The 24,686-nt window shown below is 41.6% G+C and overlaps 1 protein-coding gene across 1 annotated transcript in view; it reads right to left on the bottom strand.

Annotated features, from left to right (window-relative positions):
- Positions 1–132: 132 nt before the first annotated feature.
- UBE2Q2 (ubiquitin conjugating enzyme E2 Q2) overlaps positions 133–24,686 on the bottom strand; it is a 43,902-nt gene continuing 19,348 nt past the window's right edge. Inside the window, exons 3-13 of the mRNA XM_050309359.1 lie at positions 23,223–23,327; positions 21,595–21,651; positions 19,480–19,620; positions 13,149–13,233; positions 9,184–9,244; positions 7,046–7,136; positions 6,667–6,725; positions 5,377–5,425; positions 4,362–4,457; positions 3,538–3,604; positions 133–1,755 (exon numbers count right to left, since the gene is read on the bottom strand). Coding sequence (XP_050165316.1) covers positions 1,724–1,755; positions 3,538–3,604; positions 4,362–4,457; positions 5,377–5,425; positions 6,667–6,725; positions 7,046–7,136; positions 9,184–9,244; positions 13,149–13,233; positions 19,480–19,620; positions 21,595–21,651; positions 23,223–23,327 — 843 coding nt within the window. The 3' untranslated portion in view covers positions 133–1,723. The remainder of the gene's footprint in view (positions 1,756–3,537; positions 3,605–4,361; positions 4,458–5,376; positions 5,426–6,666; positions 6,726–7,045; positions 7,137–9,183; positions 9,245–13,148; positions 13,234–19,479; positions 19,621–21,594; positions 21,652–23,222; positions 23,328–24,686) is intronic.

The raw sequence follows: 24,686 nt of genomic DNA, 5'->3' as shown, positions 1-24,686 counted from the left end.
CTGCCCCTCGGCGAGCGCCACGGCCGCGCCGCCGCAAGGGCGCTCCCTGGCGGCGCGGAGGACCCGCCGCGCCCTCACACACCCCGCCCGTCCCCTCCCCTCGCCCCCCGCGCTCCAGCACGGACACAGCGCTTCGTAAAATGCTTTTTTTATTTATAAACTTGATGCAAGTTTACAAAGTACTGTACATTGCCAAGGAACTCTGCCAGGAGAAGTGGAACCCACACCGAAGCATGCGCCGAGGGCGGGGGCGGGCGCGGCCGGGTCTGTCCCTCACCCCCCGCCCACGGGAAGCGGTGCCAAACCTCGCCCATCGCTTCTTTCGAGCTAAAAACTGGATCTAGAAGCAAATGCACAAGGACCCGCGGGTGCCTGATAGAGAGAAGAGCACAAGGTTGATAGTCAACTAAAAAAACAAAAACAAAAACAAAAACAAAAACATGCTTCTGCACTCGTGGAAGTGCTGAATCCACGGAACACACCCTTAGCTCGGCCCCGAGCAGTGCGAAGGCCTAATGACTAAAACTACAACCAAAATAGAGTCGATTTCGGTAAGGCAATGAAATTGTGTAAGTTCACAGACCCAGGATCGTCTCCTAATAAAGAACAAACAGTTCCCATTAGTCTCTCAATAACAAAACCACTGTCATGACTATGGCAACATCTCTTAACGCCTCTGAAGCGGATGATGTGTTCTTGGTACTTTATTGTAGCTTTTATATAAAAATTTTTCATTCAAGGACTTTCATCTCGATTTGTGCCAATCACTTTATAAGTTCATTAGTTTACAAATGATTGCAACAACCCGTTAATAAAATGGAACACCTAAAAAGGTTTTTAGTATTTTAAATAACTTCAAGCTTCATACTGCGGCTCTTCTTGTTAAGGAGGTTGAGCCAACAAGTAGCAGGAACAGCCCAGCAAGTTCTGATGCCCCAGTGGAAGTGACTAGTTACAAGGTTTTATTGGCACAGCCTTGCTCTGCATAAAAACAAAACAAATAAAAAAAAAAAAAAATAAAAAAAAAAAAAGGGAAAAACCCCCAAAGCTAAACAAAAAATTTAACATAATCTAAACAAAGAGCATCTTTTCCAATAAACAGTTCGTATTCTCATACAGCCATGAAAAATGTTTAATGACTTAACATACATGTGTTTTTCCTATATCATTAATTTGGAAATACTACAAACGCCGTCATTTCAGACCAGAAAAAAAAAAAAACTACTGTGATTTGCAAGACCTGACACTTCCTAAAACGGTATTAAACAACGTATTAAACTTCTTGGCTTTAAATGAAACAATACAACGCAAAGTCTCTGCAGTCTGCATTTTGCAAAAGGTAAGAAATACACAAAAGTGTGTGAACAACTCACTCCTACTGAATGATCTTTAGTAAGTCGGTAGCCTGCTGTAGGGAGAGCTTATGCTTTCAAATAAAAAAACGAGGAGAAGGGAGGGCGTGGCCCAAATATGCTTAATCCATAAGAACAAATGTGGTAAAGGCCCAAACTGCTCAGTCCAGATACCTAAGGAGAGCGGAATGGTAAGGCTGTAACTTATACTGTACGTGTCAGTTGACAGATTATCCACTAACTTATCTAATAGCTAAAGTCCTCAGTACAGCTGTTATAGGGGCACTCATAGCTTGAGTCTGTGTGTTGGAAAACATAAAAAAAGAGCTTGTTTTCTTGACATTGGTCCAGGTAGACAATAGTCCTCAGCGTTAGCCATCTTCTTTTGGAGGAGTGTACCAGCCTGTGGAGAACAGAGAGACATGTTAGGGACTGACACTGCTGGTCCTACACTCCATCTGTGGGAGGAGGAAGCCTAACCTGGCTCCTTCCTTCCCCCTTAAAGCAGGCCAGCTCAGCAAGACCCAGTGCCCTAAATGCTACTGGTCAGCAGTGGGACATAAAGCATGTGGCATATTCCAGGATCAGAGCCAGTCCTTGGGAGTGCATTTATTAAATATATCCAAGTTTGCGGCATTTTGTGGCAGCAGCTATCCCAAGTTGGACAAACTGGACACCGACAAAGGAAGCTGAAGGAGGAACACTGCTGACAAAACTTCATGGAACACAGGTAAACCCCCCTTCAAGCCACTTAATGCACAGACATACAAACACAACTACACTGGGACACACTTATATAAATCCCATTTTGTGTACTGCAGAGTTAGGCATGCACAAACAGCTGCACAGTTTACCCTTCTTCTGTAAATCTTCCTGTAGGAATAAGCTCTGAAATGTCAGTTGAATAACTGGTCTCCTGACACAATTTGGAATGTTTAGCAGCTGAATCATACCTGATCAAGAGTGCACAGCTTTTTCTAGCCACCTCCACAGCTCCAATCTTAACTCTCCCAGCCTCTATTGTAAAACTTCCTCTAACTGTGTCTACACTGACTATGGAGCCTATTTATGCTGTCCCAGAGAGCAGGCAGCAGGTCTAAGTTAAAGACATCATTCCCAGCAGCATGAGGTGCTGTGAGTGCTTTGTGTGCAGCTCTTGGTGCAGGAGTGATCACTGGCCAAGGCCAGCACACAGCTAGCAGTAAACAGCCAGCCATGCTGGCCTTTGTAGGGACCTAAAACAGCAAATGGCTCTTAATGGCAAGATCAAACTCTCATACAACTGGAAAGCACATTAAAGTCATTATCTTTGACCTTCCTCCCAACAGCAGAGAAGGTGTTATGTTCCATTTCAGCCGCAGGGAAACTGAGGCTCTGACTGCAGTCACACAAACACTCCCTCGTGTTCTCAGCAACACCAATTCCCAGAGGACACTGCGTCCAACCCACACCAAAGAACGTCACAGAACAGGGAACTGGACTAATTCCCCAATCACAAGACCAGATACCAATTCTGCTGACTACCTTTACATAACCTGTAAGCTACTTAAAGCTTTTAGAGCCTCAGGTCACTTATTGTCTTCTCACACTGGCACAAGTAAATGCAATTACACCTGAAGCAATTTTTTATGCAGCAGAGAGAGTGTTGCATGGTGTAAAAATAGGGTAAAAAAACCCCTAAACACAGGTGTCTTCCTATTCTGTTGTAGAGTTTTCCATCCAGGACACCTCACTTGGACTTCTTGAATTTTTTTTTATTCTAGGGTCTTTCTTTTCATCTTATCTCTTCCTTTATGATTACTACACTAAGGTCTTGCCACATTGAAACAAAGCCTTTCAGGGAAGGGACAAGCTTCCAGCAGGTAATTCACTAATAAATAAGACCCTTTTAAAGTTTCAGTAATGATGAAGTCCCTAGACCAACTTGCTGAAAATGAAACGGAGCTGCCTTTCAAGAAACAGTAGGAACATGTGGAAACACTAGCTGTAAATTGGAAAAGCTGAAATGGCTGCAGTCAAGTTCCTTTAAGCACTCTGGTTTTCATAGTGCAAGAGGAGAAGGAAACACCATTTACAATCTTCCCAAGCCAACCTAAGACACTCTGTCACTCCAGTTTCTCTGTGGCCAAACAGCAGATCCCAGGGTGCTGTGCAGACAAGGACAAAGTCACAAGAATGTACATACCATTCTTCTCATGGATTTGTACTAGTGACTTATAGGACTGCTGTGCTCTTGCTAGATTATATTGATTCTGAAAGGAGAAAAGAAACCAACATAAAAACCTGCACCTAGACATGGAAGACTTAAAAACAGTTTACAAGGCAACTCTACAGTGGGCTTACAAATCAAAACCATGCACAATGCTGGAACATTCCTGGCTTTCCAGTACAAGGTCATCAAGATAAATATTTTCTCATATTTTCTACTTAACAACAGACACTCAAGTGACAATTTTGCTGCCTTAAAAATTTAAACATCATTTGAAAGCAGCATTTAATTCTTCCAGGCCTTTTAAGTTATGGTCTGTTACCAGCATGCACACTTGAACTGAACTGTGCTTCCAGTTAATGCTGGATGGTGAGCTCTGAAGTATCTGCATGTTATTATTTTTCCCTCTCATGAAACTTAGTCCAGCAATAGGAGGAGAACTTCTTACCACGAGTGTATGTGATCCTGGCTGTCACCTACAGCCCTTCTCAGAGCCAGAACGTCCAAATCCTCCCAATTCTGATCCTCCTTCCCTCCCTCCCTTGCCAAAGCAAGGATAGTAAAGTCTAAACTACTTCAAACCCCTGCCCATCCCAAGGTTTTATCAAACTTATATGCTCATAATTACAGAAACTCTTAATTGCCTATAAAATACTCATACAGGTGCACTGGACACCAAAACAACTCAAAATGCAAATGTATTTGCAATGACAGTCCTGTCATTAAACATCTTCTGTGCAAGTCAACAGAGAAATGGAAGCCTAACAGTGATTTGTATAATTGATAAACAGCACATTTACCTTATTGGCTCCAAACTGTACTCTGGCTTTTCCTTTGACTAAAGTGGCATTGATCTGCATGATGACTGATTCTATTGAGTAGGCACTGCTCCAGCCCTGGGGGAGGAAGGGAATATCAACATATGACATGTACTTGTTTCTCGTGCTCACCTTGTAAATCTATTTTGGAATGTGTGCTTTGGGATTATTTTTTTTTTCTGAACTCCAGTTTTAGTTTTAACTACTTGTTTTCAGTTAACTTTTATTTTCCACAAAAAAATCCGTAAAATCATACACAGTATTAGTACTAAGAACTTGTAAGGAAAATGAAAAGGCTGAATCACACATTTCCAAAATACAGCAAGACAGAAACAAAAAAGCTCCATTCCTACAGCATTTACACATTTTCAGCAACATCACAACAGAAATTACAACTTCTTGTTCCAAGAAGCAGAAAAGCCTGACATCTAATGAAGTAATTCATTGAGCTGTGACAATTTTGCTCCTATGACTACGATTGCTCATCTCTGGCACTGCTTTACCTTCCAGTGCTCACAGGAGCTTCTGCCAGAGCCTGCAGATTGTTCCTTCATTCATTTACTTATTTAACAGAAAAAAAAAAATCCATCTGTCTACACAGGAATCATCTATGCCTAGGAGCTCCTGTATTCCTCTCTTCTCCAGAGCTGACTCTGTGCAGTTGAAGAGACTTCTGGAAAAGAAAACAACGTGTCTTGCTCCCCAGAACTCGCTCCTCACACTGGCTTCCTCACAGACATTCTGAGAGGGCAAAGCTGCTGTGCTCTCACTTCTTCTGCCTTTTGTTCAGATCTCCTGTGAGCCACTCAAGGCAGAAAAGGAGATCTCACCCAAGATCTGCAAGGCAAATCTTGTGGGACTGAGGTTTATTCCACCATGCTCCCTTTGGAGTGTGTAATTTATTCCACACAGGGATTCTTCAACTCCAGGAAAACACCTGTTTTTCTTATTTTAAAGCATGTTTTGTTATTATCTGGATAACAGAGCCCATATTCACCTGTTTAGTAAGAAGTTCCATGCATAATGCACCTCCACCTAGGACATACCTAGAAACAAAGGTGAAAGAAAATATATTTGACATCAGCAGTCAGTAAAAAGATGCAACTGCTCACTGCACTTTAAGCTCTGGCCAGCTTATTTGTTAAATTCATTGTTCATAAAGCTGAAATGCCCTTTAACCAGAAATATATTGTAACTAGTGAGCCATGTTATACTTAAGCAAAGAAAATTAGCACTGAGAGAGACAAAAAAAATAAAAAGCTGTTTGCTAACTAAACTTGCTTAAAACCAGTGACTAAACCATCTGCACAACTGCTCACAGACAACAGAAAAAAAGTGGCTTTTTATGGCTACACTACATAGGAGTGACATGCAGTTAAAAAAAACCCAACAAAATTCAATTCTGTAAAGAAATTGAACACAGTTTCCAACAAGACAGGTGCACCTATAAATCAAATGAGATCAAGCAGATCTCTGCTTGCTCTTGTCCTATAAACTCTGTTTTAATTCCATTAACACTCCATTGTGCTGACTGGGCCTCAGCAGAGGAGCTGAGCACCACAAAACCTGCACTGAGGGAGCAGAATTTACCACTCCCAAAACGTGCTCTTGCTCTGCGATCAAGGCATTCAAACCACACAAGATCTGTGTGACGTTCAGAGGGAAACGACCCCTGAAAAGCTCCTAATTTTTTCAATTCTACAAAGTCCAAGCAGAACAAAACAAGAATGCAAAGGAGTTTTCTGGTGTTGGGCTCTGCTCATTTAGTTTAGAGATAGCAGCACCATGAGGAAGGCTATTTACCTGCACTAACCATGTCCTGAAGTCAAAAAAGACACGTAGCAATTGAAATCAAATCAGAATCAGCTATCACAGACTGCATTTCCAAATGCAGGTATTGTTTTCTGTCACCACGAGATGCATAAAAGCCTTGGAAGGTGAATTTAATCTTCTCCCCACGGATATATAAAAGTTTCTGTGCCACAGGCAGCACTCCAAACACACTTTAGATGACATTTGGAGCATGGTGTCGATTAAATGTAGCGGGTTTGGATCAGCATTGGAGGAATTCTTAAACAAAATCTTTATGGCAGTGTTAGAGCAAGAGAGAACCAGTCAGGACCGTACAGCAAATTTAAGGCAACACAGGGATCACAACCCATCCAAAGCACCAACCAAACACCCACAAAGAGGCCAGTTCTGGATCACTGTGGCAGGCACAGAGCTTGTCAAGTTGTGACATTTCTGCCACAAAGTACAATTTATCTGCAGGGCAACTCAAACCTACCCTCCCGTGAGCACAGGAGATACCACTCGCACAAAGGGAGGATCGAAAGGGAAGTTATCCTGAAAAGAGTAAAACAAAAGCAGGTTAAGAAATACACTGTGACATGATTTCCTAAGCACAAAGTATTTCAATAGCCTTATCTGGCAGATCAGATTTGAAACAGTGCAATTTTTCTGTTCTGTCAAAAATCACTTTTCCACAGTAGTAGAAAAAAAGAAGCATTTTCTGGGAAGCTTTAGTGCAGTTTTCTTTTTTTTTTGTCCCCCTTTTTTTATGCTAAAGATCCATTTTTACCCAAGTAACAGCTGAGGGTCATTTCAGTCACTTTGCACAGTAAGCCTCAAACTGAACCCCAGCATTTCTTCCCCCAGACACATACCTTAAAAGAGAAGTTGAGTAAAATGTATTCTACACCTTCTTTTTCTTTTAAGACCTGAAGATCACTATGCAGTGGGCTATCAGGGTCAACCCTGTAAGAGAAGCAGGGGGGAGATCCTGGATGAAGTTAATATTTTCACTACCCATAAACAGTAATTCTTCTCAAACACTTCCCTTATGTAATTACAGTTTACAAACTGAAATCTAAGGTGAACTCTAGGAAATTCTTGCTCCTTTTACAAAGTGAACACTTTGCCATGAAAGCTGGCTGCAGTGCACTACATTGCCAGTGCTATCAAGTGTTATTTAAACACAGCACAAAATAAGCTGCTTGTTTGAAGAGAACAGTTAATTCTCTTCAGTTCACTGGAAATCTATGTTCAAAAAAAAGAGGGGGAAAAAATTAACAGGAGGATTGTAGTCATCTAGTTTTCAGTACACAGTGAGGGAATCCTTTATGGAATATGTAATTGTAGTTCTGCATCAGCTGTTAAAAGTAATCTGCATCAGCAGAAATACTAAATCCAGTAGCTTCTGCTCAGCAGAATTCCAACAACTGTTTGTTGCAAAGCTGGTGATGAGCAGCCTGGCCATTTAATTCGTCACTACTGGGTTAACCCCACCAAGCTCTGACACCCCATCAGCTTTTAGGAGAGACTGGTCAAAAAACACCTGCAGCAAGCCCAAAGCTTATGTTAAAGGGACTGAGAGGCCATTAAAGCCAATCCTCTGCTACAGGTGGAGTCACAAAGTTATGAGATCCCATTCCAGAATTACTTGGGCCGTTTGTCCCTGTCCTTCCAGTCTGAAATTGTTCACAAGAACATCTTCCAGCGCTTAGAAACCTCTCATTTCCAGCCATAGCTTGTCCTGTGCCACTTCAGTGTGACCTGTTCTAGTTCCAGTGCTGTTCCTCACCCAAAAGGGCTCTTCTCTCTGACATTTACCCCCTCGGCCACTCTGCACAGTTTGTTTGTTTTCAGACACTCTTTGCCATGATGAACAAACACAACACTTATTCCCTTAGTCACTCTGGAAAGAAGCATTTGCTGCGTGCAGCCTATTTTATCCTTCTTGAAGGCAGGAAATGAGACCTGTTCCCAGCACCCCAGCAGAGGTTTCCAATCCCTGCACGGTGGTTTGAGCACTTTGTTAAAGGTGCTCAACAGGAAAGGCCTCCCGTAACGTGACACAGATTTTTCTGCCACGCCATTCCTGCCATTTTCAGCTCCAAAACATTCACAGAACCCTGATTACACCAAGGAGGACACAGAGCTGTGTTTCAGCAGGTGGTGACCCAGCTGTACAGGTCTCACAACTCCTACAGGCAGGTCAGCACCGTGCTGGGACAGCCCCGTCCTTGTCCTCGTTCACCACGACAGATCTCAACTTGGGGAGGGTCTTTCACCCCATGCCATCTTTTGCAGCCACCCAGCATGGCTTGGGTAGGCTCTTCCTTTCTACAGGGTACCTTCTGGCATGGCAGATGATCTCCTTACCAGGAATACTTTCAATATAACACCCCTAGATTACAGTTACTGGACTATGGACACAACAAGATGAGTTATGTACTGCTTGTCACTGTGCGTGAGGTGATGAGAAAAGACAAATTATGTATAATTATATAACTCACATTTGTGTGATATCTAAAAGTTTCAGTCCTATGTGTCTGTTCAACTGTAGAAATAAAGAACTAATGACACTAAGACAGTTCTGTTCCTTCTTACATCTTGAATGAAACTAAAAATTGCATTTTCTTGACATTTAAAGACAACTAAAAATAAAACCATCCAAAAACTCCAGAAAAAAAAATGTTCATAATTTAAGGTTTCAATTTTTTGGAGCAGTTTTAGAAAGAGAATTGAACAGTAATGACAGTTACTGGATTACACACTGTGTTGGTAGTGCAAAGAGGGTTTGTCTTTTTGCCAGCTCAGTTACTACAGTTCCACATCTACACATTTCTGTACATCAGAATTAGAGCCACTATTTAGTGGCTACAGTTACCATTACTACTTTTACTACTTTAACACATATTTTATATGCTCTGGCTAGAGATTGCCATTTATCTACAGTAGGAATCTCTGCAGCAATAATAAAACAGATTGTTCAGAATATGAAAAGACTCAAATAACTTACTTGAGAAGCTTAACATGCCATTCATACAAGCTGTCATTTACCAGTTCCACTGAATATATCCCTGTAGAAATATCAGATGGGATTAATTATGCACTAAAAGTGTTACAAGGTAGAACTTAGCAAAAACATTCTTTGCATTTAAGTACAAATACTGTCAGCAGATGTAATCAATGGGTAAGATACTGACACTGCAGCACATTCTTCATCTACTACAAGTAGCAGAAGCCAAGGATTTCTGAAGTCAATACAAGCACCACAGTGCAGTCACCACATTCTCTCCAAGGAATGGCAGTACCTATTTCTGAGTTTTATTATTCTAGAACAGAGATAATCTTGCAGTTGAAACTGAGAGAAGCAGAAGGTGTTGGAGTACAGATGACATTTCAAACTGTCCAGACACCTTTATTTCTAAAGCATTTCAAGACTCAGTGAACAAGGTACAGAGTCCATGCCTGTTTCTCCTTACTGAGTGCACAAGGCAGCACAGCCAAGAGCATTTCTGCAAAGATTTTTATGTCTAGAAATACAACATAAGCCTGAACACTCACTCAGTGTCCTCTCCATGTCCCTTTTAAATCAGCAGCTGGTTCAGAGACATGACATTTCTGTTCCAGCATGAACTGAAGGAGCTATTAAGGCCTTTTTCCAGTTCCCCAGATCCAAGGACACTATTTTCTGACTGACCTTCATCTAAGGGAAGTCAGGAATTATAAGAGTTTCAATTTGTACTGCTCTGATGTAACAACGAAAGAGTTGACACTCAGAACTCTGTTCACTGTCAACTCCCATTAGTGATGAATCTATCCCACTGCTGTATCCAGAATATTTTCTTCCACCTGCATCCAAGACTGGAAGCAGCAGCCTCTCAGTACTCCAGCTTTGGCATCAGCACAGGTATAAAACACTTGTTGCAGACAGTGGAACAAGCTACAGTGAGGATCCTGACATCATCCTAAGCAACAGAAGATCCCGAGAGAACTTCAACAGCTTCAGACAGAAGCTTCTTAACAACACTATGAGGGGTTTGGGTTGTTTGAGGTTTTCTTCATAATCAAGAGGTGTTATTTGGAAGCAGCTCAAATGCTTTTTTTCTTAATTTTGACAGTATGAGGAAAAAAGTTTCTGTCAAGAAGAATTTATCTGATTAGTATCAGTTTCTGAGGGGTCCTTAAGCTAGGAGAGGAATCAAGGTAAGCTCCTCTCAAACATACACCTTCCCCATGCTTTAAGAGTTCCTTTGTTTTATTCCTCTGTAAAAACAAGCACACAGAACCCTGCAAGCAAAAAGTTAAGAAATTAAAAGAAGAAAAACAATTCACTCCAAAATACAGGCATTACTTATGACACCTTTACTACATCTAGAAGTAACTCCCGAACAGTCTTTGGATAAAAGCAGTGAGTTGATGTCACTATAAATGAACAACACAGCTGCTAAAAGGTATGAGAGGATTTTGTTTGATATCTTCAAATTCTTCATTCCTCCCCTTTCTTTCCTGATCCCCCAAATTACATTAAGATCTTCGTGAATCTCCAACTTCATATTTGGAACTTGGCAGGACTTGTGACTCCCATTACCTAAACAGGTTAATGAAACTGTCTAATTCATAGCAAAATAAATTTGCTGGAGTACTTTTTTGCTTCTGTTTGCTCATATGAATGTTATTTTCAGTTTCTTTAAGGGCAGTTCCTCAGCTGGACTGCCCAGGTACATAAGCAGCTTTGCTGTTGAGATCCAGCTTGTCATCTTTTGCCTAAACTCCAACAATATTATACCAATTGATAAAGGAACTTGAGTTCTAAAATGGATACTACCTCCAATACACTTCTACTGTTGAGGACCTCACTGTGTCTTTTAATACTATTTTTTCATAAGATATTTTAACAGAAAATACAAAATGTAAAGGACTATTATTACAAGTATTATTCCCTTCAGAACTCCCACTGTTATCCTACTGTCAGTCCTAAAAACACGTAACCTCACACAAACTAGGTAAAATGATCCTTTCCCAACTAAAAATCAGCCTTAAGACTTTCTGGCCTGTGCTACAAAAAATGAAAACAGTGTTAAATTTCCTTGCAACAGTTACCAGAACCTTTAAGTTTCACAACGGTTCTTTTGTGTGTTAATAGGAAGAAATTAAATTAAGGGAAAAAATGGTCCATGGAATAAGTAGTCAGAACAAAACTGATATTAAAAAAAGCCAGTTACCTACCAGACCCTGCACACATGGTGACAGTTACCTCAAAAAAGGCAGAACTAGGCTATAAAACCATGAGTTTTGTGCAAAGAACCGATACTTAAATTCGCTCGAGGTCAAAGACTAAGTGAAGCCGTAAGAAGTGAATGTAGGTAAGTTTTATAACAAACAGCACCATGCACTGGCAAAATTTAGTAAATGTGTCAGTAGAGCAGTGTTTCAAAGCAGGATTGCCATCAGCTTTATAGTGCCAGCCTCCACCTGACACTCTAGTTCATCCACATGCTTTAGAGATGAACGACACCCAGTTGCAGTCTCCCTACACAGTCCCAGGTCACCAAGCTGTAATAAGGTACTACACTCACACTCCACAACCTCAGCTTTCTGCACAGTTTAGTAAGATTTGCTTTTCCTCACCATTCAGTCTTGTGCAACCAGTTAAGAGTTGTTATTAACCTAAGGCCAAGGAATGGCATTATTAACCAGCCTAAATCCTCCCCTGACACTACACCTCCTGCAGGGGCTCCTGCTCCCACCTCGTGACAAAGCACCACACGACAGCCTTTAGAGGCAGGCAGGTTTGTGACAGCCAACCTGAGTTCTCATCACAAAAACAAACCCTGAAGAACATCAATGGGCAGGAAAGGATCCCTCATGCCTTAATACAGATCTGTTTCTGGGCTCTTCCCTACACCCAGATGGCTGGTGATGAGGGCACCCTGGCGAGCACTCAGCTGCAATAAACCCTAAAGGAAGTGGGCCATGTTAGACCAACACCAGGTGCACTGGGTTACCTACTCAAATTTATGCCTGAGGCAGGTATGTCAGCACATAAAACAATTTACTAAGAGTTAAATATGACAAATCAAAGCAGGAGCCTCTTCACCTCTGTCCTTCTGCACAAGATCGAAATGCTGTTGCCAAGGGAGGTTTAAGTCCACTAGAAATAAACCTGGGGGAAGATCAAAGTTTGGATTGACTCTCTAATGGGGCATTTTGGCAGGCCTAAGGGAATAAATCTTGCCCCAAATCTATGTAATTTCTCCTTCTTGTAGGGTAGCACTCAGACAATTCAATATGCTGATTCCTTTGCTGAGCTGGTTTAGGAACAGGCCCCACAGGGAACAAATGGAACAGCCACCCACCCACCCAAAAATACTCAGTGTTCATTGTTCAAACAAATTTAAAATGCAAGCCTGTTTTCTACTGTCATTTGTATAATTATTCCAAGGGATACAGGGAGCTTAGGATCAGATTAATACCATCACAAAATAATAAAAGTAACAGCAGTGTAATTAAGGTTAAATCATACATAATAACTAAATCTGTTGCTGCTGAACACAAATCCCTCTACAGCAAACACGTTCCTGTGAGCAGTACTACCCTGCTAGTAGTGGTTAAAGCCTCTGCCCTGCACACCTTTCAGGTTGTTCTGAACACTCAACAAGTCCCTCAGGAGAAATTTTGAGTTCTTCATAGTCATCCACCCCCAGAGCACTCTCATAGTTACCCCAACCCTGCTGATTCTCATACAACACTTGGCATAACAGAAAGAAAGAACAATTTACAGGCTATGTAACCTGACTTCTTTTCTCCACTACTTTATGTAATGAGATTATATATAATATATCTAGGTATTTGTATATATGTGCACACACAGAGACACACACAGGTACAGGACAACAAAACACAGAAGGATTAGCAGAAGTATTTGCCAAGAGAATTCTTTTAAAGTGCTTTCAAGAAGGGCAATCTGAGGCATTTTACCTGTTTTATAACTCTGTGATCTATATATATCCCTGAGTTCTTTCATAAGTCGATCTGAAGCCTGAACTGACCCAGAGACTGCACCCTGAAACAAACAAAAAAGACTCCAAATAAGTGAAAAGTCATATTTGCAAACAGCTTTATTTACATCCAAAGTTACACTAACCAGAAGGTATTAACAATATATTCATTTCTGTGTGGGAACTAGTTTTTATGAAAAGTTAAACATTCTAGTGAGCAAAGACTACTCAGAGGAAAAAAGGCACTCCCTCTAAAGCAGCACATTAATATAAACTGCAACGTGGTGTAGGTGACACAAACTTTTAACCAAGGTACAACAGTTATCTTCCTGTAAAGGAGCTAAATCTCTCTGGCATTTTGATTTCCAAGATGGATCCACAGTACATTTCTAACAGCAAAATATTTCAATTTACCTTCTGCTTTTATGCACCAGAGAAGCAAGACCAGCCAGTACATTTGGAAAACGTGAACAAAAGCAACGTTTATTTGCAACAGATGAAAAAAAAATCAACACCTCCACAGAGGAAGACTAAGGTAGGTAAACCTCAAAATACAAATACTTCCTGTGATTTGTCACAGGGCACAAATGTCTCTTCTTCCAGAGCTCAGTTCTGCACACTCAGCAGCTCAAAGTGCTAGAAAACTCAGCCCACAGTTCCTGAACCTGAGACTTCAGCCTGAGATTTCAGTGCTAAAGGGGAAGAAAAATATAGGATAAAAGAGAAAAGGAGACCAACTTTAAGTGGCATGCATATAAAATATAGGATGGGTTCTAAAATCCACCAGCTATTGACAAACTAATGAAGCTGATGTCTCCTTCCAGGAGCTGCTGCTGCACTGGATGTGTCCTGCACATGTCACCAGTGCTCACATTTCCATGATCCTGGGATTCAATTTTGCCTCAAATCTTCTAGGCTTCATATGAGGAAAAGGTTCTGTCCTGACTTTAAAGCTGAAGTGCTTATTTTGAATAAGATGACCATCAGAAGTACCCAGATGACTCTCTCAAAGCCAATGCCAAAGCTAACAGGATGGATTCTGATACTAAACCTTAGACATCACCCCATTTCTCTGTTATATATTCCACCCAAAACATCATTTTAGGTTCAAGATTTTTCAAAAGCAGAGAGGGAAAAATTAGCATTACAAGATTTAAAATACAGAAAAGGAATGAGGACTCCAAGTGAGGTAAGCCAGGTATCACCCCAAGCCCCAGCACTGTGACACTTGGGCTTTCACCAGCAAACAACCTACAGACAGACACTTTTTGGACACAAGTGTCAGAGAAGTATTTCTGGAGGAATATGAAACAGCTGTGACCATTGTCCAACACCTATACCATCATCTCTCTATTTGCCTGAAGTCATCAGTGATGTTTTATATTCCACGAGGTCTTAATTGTAGAACCAAATTATCACTTACTGATATTTAATTCTTATAAACAGACTCCTGTCTTCCCTGTCCAGTAGCATCACAGAACATGCTTAGCTACACATCAGAATCTGCAGACTATTCTTTTAAGCCTATTCACTTCCATATGCCACTGGATAGAATTATGCAGATTACTGAAATTCCACTGGTTTTTCTTAATGGGCCAGGATGAAAAATGAACTTTGGAATTAAACAAGCAAAGAGCAGGCAACTCCTTTCATGTGATTCAACAGAAGCTACATAAAGACAGGGCACCAGACAAGTCATTTCTCAGTTTACTGAAGCCCTTCTCTGTAGGGCAGATGAAGGGATTCCTCTTTCTAGAACACAAGTATATGAAATTTTATGGGAAAAGTTTGTTTATATACATTATTAGCATACTCCTACTATTTATGCCCAATATTTATAGAGAGATGAGAAGTGTTACACTTAACAGGTTAACACAACAGTGCCAATCACCACTCCTTGTACAGATGTTGTGCTTTGTGAGGGTTAAGGTTGGGACTCTGTGTTGAGTCTGGAGGAAAACTTCATGGAGAAGTGTCAGGATTCTGGTTTTCTTCTGTGCAGAGCTGTGCAACATCCTTGCCTGGGCAATATTAACCTCTGTATATAGGCAATTTAAAAACAAGTTAGATGGTCAAAACCATCCTGTGGAAAACCAGTTTCCTCACTGCATCTTTATTTCCATCCGATTAAACTACTGAATTTCTATACATCACTTTGGAAGCTCACCTTGGCACATGAAAATGTGAATGACTTCTCCACTGTAGACACTGAAAACCCAAAACTTAAGCACACCCACGTACCCTGACTGCCATTATAACTGCTGATAAAATGCAGTGGTATTAACAATAAGGTTAGTTTTAATGTAAGTAGACTCAGTGGACCTGGCCTATAATAGTGTTTTTCACCCTTTTTTCCCCGGGAGTTTCTAGTTGGGCTGCCCACTCTCTACACAGCAGTATTAAATATAGTTACAGTTGCTACTCTAAAGAATCCACAGACTGCAAACCAGCAATCTACAATTGGGAGAAAGAGGACAGCAAGCTTAACCTCAGCAGTTCAGCACAGGAGCTTTATTTTACTTGCTCTGAACTACTGCTGAGTAACTTAGAGGAAGCTGCAAGAGGAAGATAACTCATGGTAACACCAAACACCACTGCTCTGAAACACACACCTTCATTCTGGTGTCACTTGTGGTTTTTATAGCTGCTAAAGTACTACTTGCATCATATCACTCCATGATATAGAGCAGCCAGGTCAAGTTTTGACTATAACAGCACTAAAATTAAAAACTCGTTTAGTAACTCCCTATATACAAGTTGTAACTCCCAAGACTGAATTCAGATATAAATAACAGAGTATCCTTCTGGAAAAATGAGACTTGACACTCCAAGGGAGATCAAGTTTCTCCACTTGTGAGATCAAGATTTATAGTTGCAACTGTCTTGGAAACAAGTGGTCAATCATGGCATCTGACAGGTATCTGTCATGTGGGGCTGATGCCATTTCATCTGAGTTAGTTAACAGAGCTGCCAGACAAGACTCAAGTGATTTTTTTTTTCTTTTCCTATTAAGTAATCAAACAGGCACAAAAAGTCTCACTTGATCATCCTCTCCTGTACAAGCATATTTGAGGTTCTCCAGAATAACAAGCAGGTAAGCTGGAGAAATCCCTGCTGCAGGAGGGAAACATCTCTGTGGACAACTGCTGCGAGCTGCAAGTACCAGAAATACCTGGGGCAGGAATTCCCACAGCCAGGACTGGGGGACATAAATAGTATTAATGAGATGCATCACTACAAGCCTGTCCTGTTCTCAACCTCTCCCTCTCAGGACGTGCCTCTGCCACCATCAGAAATGTGACACTTGAGCAGTGCAGCAGCTGGGCCAGCACTTGCCACTGCCCAGCTCTGTCTGCACTGGGCCTCAGGAGGCAGGAGGTTTTTCTTATTAATATCTGCAATACATTAATATTACAGATAATTTAGCCACAAGATCAAAAATCACCTGCTAAAACAAAAACGGGCAAACTTCTCCAGGGTAACAAAATAAAATGTCAAGGGACCCAAAGAGAGCTAAAGAACACAAGATGTTCTATTGTCACAGAGCTTGCTCAGTATTTGTGCAGTGTAGATCCATTCCTGGAAGTTACAGTAGATTCACACTTACTTCAAGGATAGAAATGACACCTCAGACTTCATAAAATCTGATGATAAAAGTAGAGACGTCTGAGACTTCTGAAGTATAAACTCCTCAGTATGAAATGGGAAAAGCTAATAGCATTATCTAAATAAGAAAGGGATTAATCTCTAAAATGACTATGTGGGGAGAGACCTCTGAAAAGCAAGCAGCAGCAAGTTGTTAAATATTTGATGTTAATGATTCCAGTTCAAAGACCTCTTTTAACTCTAAGCAAGTGGCTCTTTAAAGTTATTACAATGTTAAGAGGAGGATTAATTCTTGCTCCAAGTTACAAACTGTACCACAAGCCAAATTTATTTCCTGATGCCAGCAAGAAGAATGGGATTAGGGATACTGCCAAGGAAGAGAGCTCATTTACAAAATTAGTAGACAGACATGCTTAACTTGTATTATACAAACTCTAAAAACTCCCCTGACAAGAGGCTTGAGAAGCAGTAAAATGTCTTTAACCTGTTAGAAATAAATGATGATGGGGCTGCACGCACTGCTTTCCTAAGGAAAAACCTTCCAAAACTTCAGCCTGCACTGCAGCAAGGGGAGAGAGAGGACAACCCCTGGCTTTGGGCCAAAGAACACGTAAAGGGACTGACAAGTCCTCTGGGCACCAGGCAAAGGCTTCTTCCATCAGCCTTCCCACTCCCTCTCCCAACCAGCGGCATGGAAAGGGCATGGCTTTGTTTTCCTCATCTCTGCTGGGGAAACATATCCCAAAAAAGCTGCTGGTCTGTGTTTAGCCACTGCACTGACGTTTGGGACACTCACACTGTCCCTGCAGAAAGCCACTCGTGAGGGCTGTGCAGATTGAAGTTCTGCTGCGTGTCAGGATACCGAGCAAACTTCTGCCCTCTCAGGGCATGTTTTAACACCTTCTGCTCCGAGTCCCACGTTTTGGCAGCACGGAGGGCCACTGAAGTGCTCCCAGGTGAGCCCTTTCCCAGGTCAGTAGCACAGTTAAAGAGTTTTTTTCTGTTCCACAGCATTTCAGAGTAAACCCTCACGAGCCCTTTGAGAAACGATTTCAGCGGCGCAGCTATTTCTGGTGACCCACAAAAATACCACACAGTTCCTCAGCAGCAGTTGAATACCCTGTTCCCTGCACTCAGCTGACCTTGTTTATGCACCAGCATCAACCAGAGCGTCTTGGCATGAGGAACAGCTATTATGTAAGTTGAGTCTGCTGTTGTCAAACAGAAAACCAGCAGCGTTTGTTTCAGCTCCACTAAACGTGGAGGGGGGAAAAAAAAAAAAAGGCAAAAGGAAAGGCAATATTTGCCAAATTGGAAAGAACAGGTAGCAAAAGGAAATCTGCAGTTTTAGGAGGCTTCCTGCACCAAGGAGGAATGCTGACACCACAAAAACCTTCTTTCAGTTCTACCAAATTTTAGATGACGGTAAAGCAGGTCATGCCTTTCAGGCTGCAAGAGAATTTAGTTTCTTGAATAATTAAGGAGTCTTTACCACTGGATCTGAGCTATGAACACAGAAATACACAGAAATTCAAAAGGCATCTTCTCCAACTGTGAACATTGAAGTTTAAACAAAGGCAATAAAGGACTGCTGTGTTTATGGTTAGTCAAGTGTCAAAAACAGACTATACAGCAAAAGCACTTCCTATACAGTTCTCACTACAAATTAAAAGAGGTTTGCAACATCAATTTTCTTGAATCTAATATAATCCTTTAATGCAATTTAGGCTTTTTAGGAGATACTTGCTGGAAAAATCATCAAGTATAAGAACTAGAACAAAAATCCAGGTGTTCCTTACACACCAACCCTTTCCTAAATAAATATTTACAGGTCCCTCCCCTGCACCTCACTACTGCTCACATCTTCAGCTACTGGCTTAATGAGAAACAGCACAGCTTGTGTCTGGACACACTTCTTTCTGTACAGGTGACTTACAAAAACTTTAAAACCCTTTGGCTGAAGCAGATCACGAACAGAAACATTGAATTTCCTGCTTTAAAAACATTTTAAGTCCCTACGAAGCCAGAGTTTTGATTTCTTTGGGACCCAGGCTAAATAAAACTGAGGTTGTATGACATCATCACTCCCCACTACACGCACTTTTGAGAAGCACAAGTTTCTCTGGACCTGGCACTTGTGACAAAACATTTCTAAACCTCTGGAGAATGAACTTTTTACAACTGCCTGCTGGCAAGATCCCTCAAAAAACTGATAACAAAGCTGCAGAGCTGCTGAAGGCCCCTTGCTTCACATCTGGCAAAAAAAAAAAAAAGCCCAAATAAATCAACCCACCACCCTTCAGTAACTTCCATGTGGCACAGATATTAAAATAAATTCGTGCATAAAATGTGTTTAAGATACAAATTCCTGGGTCCCACGACTTTTGATGGATTCAGTTTTAAACATGGTTTTGTTTCTTTCACTTTAAAAAGGGCTCAGCCACAGAAGTCATGCTCACAGCCTCGGTGCTTCCTGCTGATTGCTGTTCACAACAAAGGCACCGAGCAAGGGACAGAGGGACAACCAAACAGATACCTCTGGAAATGAGACAAGCAGTTAAATAGTTACCTACAGGTCAATTTATTTGTAGATTCATAGCAGTGGGCTGTATTTGCTGAAAACCATCTCTGTTTTAGAGTCAGAAATATTACAAGGAAGGATTGCAAAGTATTCCACTGCAGTTAGGAGGGAATCATTAACTCACATTTAAGTGATCTTGCCTTTGATTTTTTCTGATTTTTTCTAAGATTGCAAGGTTCTCTTTTTCGATGCCTTCATCCTCAGACTTCTTCCCATCAACTGGTTCCTCCTCCTTCATATCATAGTGATCCAGATCTTCAATGTCCTACAGGACAGAGGACAAGTTAACTGTAAATAACTGCACTATGCTCTTTGTTCAATGAAACCCAGTCACACACTGCACAGCACTACGTATTTGTGATTGTTGGATGCCATTTCTATTTTGTTCTAACTTCATTCTTAGCCAACAGTATTGACTGGAAGTGCAGGGAGCCCTCACAACACAGACAAAACCCAAATTCACAACATGGCTCTGGTCACAGAAACAAGCATAATAAAACCTCTGCATGAAGTCAGGACTGTAGAGAACTAGCCCATCAAAGTAGGTGGGGCTTGAGAATCCCAAAGTACCTGAAGTCAGGGTGGCTCTAAAATGTTTCTAAAAGCAGCCTCTTTTTTCAGTTTGAATCCTGTCTATACTACACTTTAGGCACAGTCTTAACATATCTGGCAGGGCCACAGCAGCCCCTCAAGAAAGTTAAATATTAGAAAGCTTTGTGTGCTTTATTCAAGGTGAACATTTCAGCTAAAGATCAGATGCAGGAATTTTGAAATTGGGACACAAGACAAAATTCTGTGGTCAAACATTCTTGATCACACCAGCAAGATTTCAGTTCTGAGTTCTGGACCAAGACACTGAGAGATCCTCTGCTCTGGACTCTGAGCTGGGGTTGTCCCATTGCAGAGGAGCACTCTGAGCTTCAGGCAACTGCCTGGGAGGTGACTCGAGTGCAAGTTGTGGAGAGGAGGGGAAGGATGTGAATACCTCGCCAGGAAAGCACTCCAGCAGCCACCCCAGCAAGCTCTGGTGACACAACTGTCAGAGACACTCCAGCATGCACTGCTCTGGGGCTGCTCTTCACACACCACCTGTCTGCATGGCAGGAAACCCAAGCCCAGGGATGTCCTACGTCATGAGAAACACCTCCCTGGTGCCTTTGACAATGCTGTTTCCTTCATCTGCAACAGGCTGAGTGTTCTTTAAGATGTTTGTGTTTCTCAAGGCAATGACAGAGCCCCAGGAATAAACTGCTTTCCCATTTAGAACTTGCACTAGATCACAAGTTGAAGATATCATTGCCACACACAAAGACACCTGACAAGTTATAAATAACAGCAGACAATGGTTTTTGGTGCAGAGTAACCCAAACAGAGTCTAAAAGTCTGCAAGCAACAAGAGCCTTGTGTCAGCAGGTGTTCCCACCACCTTTACAGAAACACTGGCTCCAACAAATGAGGTCTGGATCAGACTAAATATGGTGTAAAAAAGGTAGCTTCAAATTAATTCCAGAACTTGGTAACATTTAGATCATTTCTAGAGGAAAACCTTTTATTCAGAGAAGGAGTTGTTTATTCTTACTACACCTTCACTAAAAACTTAAATCTGAGGTAGTCAGAACAGTTCTCCTACAGTAATGCTATTTAAAGTGGTTTAAAAAGCAAGCATCTTGGAGCTGTTCTAACAGGTAGCAGAAGTGAACCCAAAGGGTAGTTCTTACTAAAGAGCTCATTAAAAGGAGCCCCGTGTTGCCAGACAGTGACAAAAAAGTTCAGTGTGTCTGCTTTTTGATGTCCTTCCATTTCCTTCAATGTATCAGAGTTAAAAACTAGCTCACCTGTTTAATGAATCAGCAAACTGATTTACTCAGCCAGTCTGCTTCAATTTGGGAGACACTTCCAACTGTATCAGAGCCAGTTCACATGAAACAGGAGTTAACAATGCAAGAACTTACTGCTTTGGCACACAATGTTATGAATTGTTTGACTAAAGCACAAACAGATGTCCCATTCTCTGTATCCAAGTACCTCACAGCTGAGATCTAGGTTTAAGAAGAAAATTTCACTAGTTTTGTGGTTGAGGTGAATGCTGACATGCAGGTAAACATCCACAATTTTAATTATCCTTTCTGCTGAACTCTAAGGAGGTTACATTTTACTGTTTGGTTTCGTTATTAGCCAGTCACTGCAGAGCAAAGTGCCACAATTCTACTGGATAGGACAATTTCATATATAGACATACTTCACCCATGTCTTCTTCTTCCTCCTCCTCTGATGTAACTTCTTCTGTTGTTCCATTCTGCAACACAACAACAAAGCTCCTGCATAAATTCTGCTCAGGTCCCTTCCTTTCAAAAACACAAGTCTGTTCTCAAAGTGGAACAGTATATATGAAAATTACACTTAGCAAGGTCTGCCAAGGACTGAAGGTTAAAGTGTGAGATGCACAAAAATGCTTTCCTGCAGTATGACAGCGAAGAGACTTTTGCACGAAGCAAAGATAAATAGAATGTCACAATTAATTCCAATTAAGTTCTATTTTTAAATAGAAACTTCAAATTCAGATAAGGGATATCCTATTCTGAGACAGCGACAAAAGCAACAAACACAGCAAGTGGGTTACAATTCATGATCTCTTAACCATGAAATCAGACCATGGCTCTGACTAAAATCCATCTCTGTGCTATACTCTTAAAAATAAAAAAACCCAACAAACTTCAGACCTCAAACTTCTGTGTAGCCACTACTATCATCATCTTCAGATTATCTGAAAACATACCAAACCAACAGCCTGAGCTGATGTTTCATGGCTCTCTATTTCAGGAAGCTCAGCAGGTCTGAGCTGCAGACACCCTCAGGAACATTCGGGTATGCTTGTCCTGTGCTTACTCATCCCTGGGTACAGCAGGAATGCCACTGCCCCAGACAGTGCAGGGGACTGGATGGATCTTTAGTCAGACTTAATAAGGCCACTCTCATTTAACTTGCAAACTCCCTGACAGGAGTTTGGTTCTGGGCTTTGGAGCACGTGCAAGACTCTTCACAGAGCTGCTTGCTAAGATCACAGGCCGGCTGCCTCGCAGTTGCTCTGTGGGTGGCTCAGAGGAGGGACCTGCAGGATTCCAATCTGGCACGTGACCAAAATTAAGCAAGTTATTTGTCATTGCTGTAGTACTGCCACCACAGGAAAACCATCTGTTACACTACAGGAGCTTTTAGAAATCATGTCATCTTAACAGGGACGAGCACAAGAAGCTATCGCAGCCTTATTAAAAATACAAAAAAGAACAGTCACTGCCTGTTTCCAGTTCTGTTTTCAGCACAGTACAAAACATTTTGGTTACCAAGAACATCTCACAACTCCATTTGTCAGGGGCACAAGAAGACAACAAGGCACCTCAGATACTCCCTACCCCAAGGCAGCACATGGTCTTGAACCCCATGGCTCTGCAAGGGATCGAAGAGGAAGGAAAACATCGACAGCAGTTCATCCAACTGCCCGCTGGAAAACATACACACTTCAACAGACAGCAAACCCTTCAGAAAAAGGAAATTTGGGAGGCACTAGGAGTGCACAGCAGTTGGCTTGAACAGTGCTTAGGAGGGAATATAAACTTGACAGCACTGGTATCACTTACACCCCTTTCAGTGATACAGAAACTCCAAAGGAAATTGTGTAATGTTATCACACCATTATTAAATGGATTTTGCAAACAAAATTCAGGCTGAGGACACCACAAAGCAACAGTGGTGCACATCTCAGTTCTGGCTTACACAATGTTCAATCATTCCCACCACCTTCTTTCTTGGGAGTTGGAAAAACAACTCCTTCATTGTCATAAGGAGGTGCCCACAAGTTTTTTAGTTTACCTGTCCAGCTGGCAAGGGCTGATCTAACATTTCAACATCTGGATGCTGAGGGAGATTATATAACCTGCAGAGGTCACATATTAATCGCTTCAGCTGTTGAAGAAGCTGTAAAAAACAAAAACATGGAAGTGGTTATAACCAAAGCACAGAGCAGTACTTTGAATTTTCTTCTCACATTGGCACTGAACTTGAAGTCACTGTACAGCATTTAAATCTTCTAAGGCTGGAATAATATTTAAAGACCCCTCTTTTCCTCTGTAATCCCTGTAACAAAGTCCCCATTGTGGAAACACGGCAATCCAGAGATGGCTCCCATTCATCCCCCCATGTCAAGTGAAGAAAGCCACGAGCAGAATACTCTGCCCTGACAGCACCATCCAACCCAAACACAGGTGTCTGAGCCACAGATCACTGTGGAATAAGCAAGAGGCAGTGTTCCATGAGACAACATGGTCCATTCCCACTTCCCAGCTTAAAAAAAGCCACATCTTCAAAAAAAGCCAAGGAGGAACAGTCTGAGTGTGATTTTCCATATCCTGAACTCTTTCACAGGGCACACCAGTGAGGCACTGGGAACAGGACAAGCCCAGCACAAGGCACAGAAGCAGGCAAGCTCTGAGCTGCCACATCTTGGGTCAGGCTGAGGCACAATCTGCTCTGATTTCTGCTTCCAACTTGCAGTGTTACACTGACATTCTTTAACTGCAAGGCAAAAACACCTTACACTCATTGTTGTGCAAGGCAGAAAAACCCTTCAGTTCTGCAGAAACAGGCAAACGTTAAGTTTGCTCACCACATTAATTAAGCTGATTTCCACAACTGTTAAATTTCTCCTGGCAGCCTCAGATTCCCAGTTAAGGCCAAGACATGGAAGGCTGTACTACTGCACTTCCTAACTTTTCAAGGGCTTTGCACAGCTATGTCAGGAAAACAAAGAAAGGACTGCAGAATGCATCTGTAAAAGGATCAACACCTCATTATTTGCAGGATAACTCCCTGGATGAAGCTTGCAAAAAATTATACATCCATTTATGGACTTTTCTTCCGGACACCAAAGGGAGTTTGTCCTGCTCTTGTCAAGGGCAGTGTGTCAGACACCCAAGTCTGCACACACATCCCTCAGCACCACTGAAGTGACATCTGAGTGGCAAACCCCTCCCCCCTGAAGCACTTCCCCATAAGGGAGGGAACTCGGGAAATGTGTCCTCACCCAAGGTACAGCACAGACTTCACTATTCTGAAAGAATTATAACTCTACAACACTATTTGGTGTTTGTATTTCTTAAAATATACAGTAAATTAAGGTAAAAATAAATTATCTATTCACTCCAAAATATTGTGCGTGTCTAAAGCTATTGGCCAGTTTAGATGCACTTACTTTACTCTGCAGCAAGTGAAAATTCAGTCTCTCCAGGGTTAAAAACTTATCTCCAAGCCCAAATCACTAGCAGTGATAAGCAAATG

Source organism: Myiozetetes cayanensis, unplaced genomic scaffold, assembly GCF_022539395.1.
Source record: "Myiozetetes cayanensis isolate MyiCay16 unplaced genomic scaffold, myiCay2020 scf14, whole genome shotgun sequence".
NCBI classification, from domain to species: domain Eukaryota; kingdom Metazoa; phylum Chordata; class Aves; order Passeriformes; family Tyrannidae; genus Myiozetetes; species Myiozetetes cayanensis.
The sequence above is the reverse complement of the archived record's forward strand: the minus strand, read 5'-3'. Positions and strand labels throughout refer to the sequence as shown.